A 3,557-nucleotide genomic window follows, 5' to 3' on the forward strand; every position below is an offset into this window, starting at 1 on the left:
GAGGCGGGCAGGGGGCGGGTTAAAGGCGGTGGCAGGTGAGCGGGGAGGCACCTTAAAGCTCCGGGGCGGCGAGGCTGGGACCGGTCCGCAGGCACCGACGGACCCGGGAGCGGAGCAGCGCGGCGCGCCGGTCGCGTCCCGGGTGCCCTGCCGAGCCGTGCCAGGTGAGGGTCCGGAGCGGCTCCCGTGTGCTGGAGCGGTGGGATCGGGGTTAGGCTGGGCGCCCCCCGAGCGGGTCGGGATCCCTGGGGTGTGCCGGAGTGGGGCTCGGGCCGGGGGCGTCCCCGGCGGGGCTGGGACCGGGGCGGCCGCGGGCGGCGGGGCAGGGGGTCGGGGCGGCGCGGCGCTGGCGGGCGCGGGGCGGGCGGCATTGCCGGGGCGCTCCCGCAGCGCAGCCGGTTCCGGGGGGAGCCGTCGGACCTCACCGCCGAAACTGGCGTTTGCAAGCGGGTGTCTGCTGCCAGGAGCCGACTGCCATCGGCCGTGGCGTTTCCCGCTGCAAAAGTCTCGCTGCGGGCCGCGCCCCCGCCCCAGCGCTCCTGCCGCCCCGGAGCTCAGCGGGAGCCAAGCCCGGAGCAGGGGGCGGATGGGCTGGAGCTGCCTCAAGGCGTCCAGCTTGTACCCACACAGGGGGGATTTCGAGTGGTGTCCAATAAATGATGTCTTGGTTGGCAGGGTGAGTGCCCCGGTTGATTCCTGCGGCCCCCACGGCCAATTTCAGTGTTTCTGTAGTGGTGGATGAGCAGGGACAAATGTTGGTTTTCCCCCCCAAACTTGCAGCACTGATTCGGAATTGCAGTGTGAGCCCGGACTTGGAGCCCAGGCTGTTTATCCCGCAGGGATATACATTTCAAATACTTTGTGTCAGTCCTGATTAGCCCCTTGTGAAGGTGTCATTGACTTTATTTTAATGACTAGGCGACAGACATGAGGAAATTCTTAGCAGACAGATGCAGGTATCTGATCATAGCCTAGAGTTTAGGTCAATGTAAAAAGTTGCATAAAATGCTGCCAGTTTCAGCAGAGACAAAGCATGAGAAGTCTAAGGAATTCCAGCCACCTTCTCAAAGTTTTTTTTTTTTTTTGTCTTACCCAATTTCACCTTTCCTCATCACAGTAAATCTGACCTCTCCCTCTTGCCTCAAGGCTTGTCTGTGCAAGCTAGGCCCTTGTACCAAGGGTATGTGCTGGGGCACGTTAGTCCTTTAGTTGTGTTGTAACTATACCAGGACAGAGAAGTTTGTTTTCTTTTTTTCTCTGTTATGTGAGAATGAGAGATTTTGAAAACTTTGACCAGCATGTTGTTGCAAGGTACCATTTTCTCCCCACAGCACACAGCCTGTGCCAAGAGGAGGCGGAGCTCTTATCCATGGCCAGCGTGGCTCTCCCACACAGCAAAGTGGAGCCCTAGCCTTGAAAGGCGATGGACCAGCTATGCGAGTTCCCAGCTCTGGTTTCAAAGTGTTTTGTCCAATTTGGTGTTAGTTCCCAAATGGTGAAAGCTGAGCCCTGAGACTGAATTCTGACTTCAGCAAAACTTACATTTAACTTTCAAAGTGGCAAAGAGTGTGGAATTTAGTTTTCAAGAGTAGGAGGAAAGAAGGAAAGCTGAAATGGAGCTTCCCTAAAGTTTGACGTCCTATTTATTCTGCTGGGGTGTGATAGCATCTAGAAAATCAACATAAACTCTTTAGCTGAGGGCTTTTTCCTCCCAGCTCTATGGCTCTGCTTGTCTCCTTTTTGGATGAGATAGCAATGAATGTGGAAGGGCAGGCTCTGCGGTACCTTCCTTTGCCTGTAGGTTTGTGCTATATATGCATGCAGCCCTGACAGAGCCGGCTTGAGGCTTCTCAGCAGTGTTGGCAAAATCAAATGCTGTTCTTCTGAGCTGAAGGGCCTGCCAAGAATGGGACATGTCTGAGCTACAGCAGAAAGCCTTGGAGGCCTGCTGGAGGTGTCTGGGAGGAGCGAGGGCTTCTGCTGAAGAAGGCCAAGTAGTATTTACCTCGGAGGCAAAGAAAGCACCAGCCCAGCCTTGTAAGGCTGTGGTGTTGGCAAAGAAATCCCATGAAGACTACTAAAGAAGTCTCTATTTTGCCTACATTGCCTTAACTCATGCAGTGATAGTAATTTCTATTGCTTTGGGAAATACACTGAGAGGCAAAACACTGATGAGTCAACCACAGAAAGGGAAATATCTCAAGAAAGGGAAGGAGGGCATAGACAGAGGAAATGTATTTGAAGATGTAACTTATCTCCTGCCCAAAGCCTTGTTGAGAATTATATCAAGGTATGCTTATCCCATCATAAATACATGGAAGGAGAGAGTTTAACAACCTGTTTGAATCCATAAACATATGGGTGACTAATGAAAGTGACTTGCATTTGCCTGTGACTCTTGAATGAGTGCTAGGAAGTCCTCTCATTCGTAGAAGGTCTTGAGCTGATTCTTCACCCTTTGAAAACTGACCATTTGGTGTACTATGTCATCCTGCAGGTAAAAGGACACAGAAAAGAAGATGGACTGGGGAAGTCTGCAGGCTGTTTTAGGAGGCGTAAATAAACACTCAACCAGTATCGGGAAGATATGGCTCACAGTCCTGTTCATCTTCCGTATCATGATCCTGGTTGTGGCTGCAGAGACAGTCTGGGGAGATGAACAACAAGATTTTGTCTGCAACACACTTCAGCCTGGTTGCAAGAATGTTTGCTACGATCACTTTTTCCCCATCTCTCACATCAGACTCTGGGCCCTGCAGCTGATCTTTGTTTCTACACCTGCGCTGCTGGTGGCCATGCATGTAGCTTACACCAGGCATGAGAAGAAAAAGCGTTTCAGAAATGGTGAGAAGATTAATATTGAAGAGCTGAAAAATGAAAAGATTCACATTCGGGGCGCGCTGTGGTGGACATACACTAGCAGCATCTTCTTCAGGATCATCTTTGAAGCAGTCTTCATGTACGTGTTCTATTACATGTATGACGGGTACCAGATGCCTCGCCTGATGAAGTGCAATGCATGGCCCTGCCCCAACACAGTGGATTGTTTTGTGTCTCGGCCCACTGAGAAAACCACATTTACTATTTTCATGCTTGCTGTGTCTGGGATCTGCATGATGTTGAATCTGGCTGAGTTGTGTTACCTAGTGATAAAAATTTGCATGAGAGCATCCAGGAAAACAACGGTTTTAAAATAATTCCCTAGTGTCAGGATTTCCTAGCTCCCCATTTCCCTCAAACTTTCTTAGGTGTCAGAAAACAATCAGCAATATTTTCACACTCGAGGACAAGGATAAAAGTGAAAGTTCATTTATGTTTTAGAAATGATAGCTTCCTTGGGAAGCTGCCACTGAGGCGGGTTTTAAAGATCATGAGCTAATTCAGTATTCCTGCATCCACAAATAGAGAAAGCAGCCTTCTGGCAGCAGCTTTTCCAAGTATGCCTACTGCTGGGATCCTGTTGTTGGGACAGAGTCACTTTTTAAAAAGTGGGAGTGGAAAGGCCCAGAGAAGGCTCTAGCACGCAAAGGAGAGCCAGGAATCACAAACGCACTTGT

General features: G+C 50.8%; 1 protein-coding gene across 1 annotated transcript; it reads left to right on the forward strand.

The window, feature by feature from the left end:
- Positions 1-2,519: 2,519 nt before the first annotated feature.
- Positions 2,520-3,197, forward strand: LOC104026131 (gap junction beta-2 protein). The gene has a single exon (XM_009487363.2). The coding sequence runs from the start codon at positions 2,520-2,522 to the stop codon at positions 3,195-3,197; it is 678 nt and encodes a 225-aa protein (XP_009485638.1).
- The last annotated feature ends 360 nt before the right edge of the window (positions 3,198-3,557 follow it).

This window comes from Pelecanus crispus, chromosome 1, assembly GCF_030463565.1.
Source record: "Pelecanus crispus isolate bPelCri1 chromosome 1, bPelCri1.pri, whole genome shotgun sequence".
NCBI classification, from domain to species: Eukaryota; Metazoa; Chordata; class Aves; order Pelecaniformes; family Pelecanidae; genus Pelecanus; species Pelecanus crispus.

Bases quoted from the DNA above. Each gene is read 5' to 3' on its own strand.
- LOC104026131 (XM_009487363.2), top strand. From the start codon at position 2,520: ATGGACTGGGGAAGTCTGCAGGCTGTTTTAGGAGGCGTAAATAAACAC.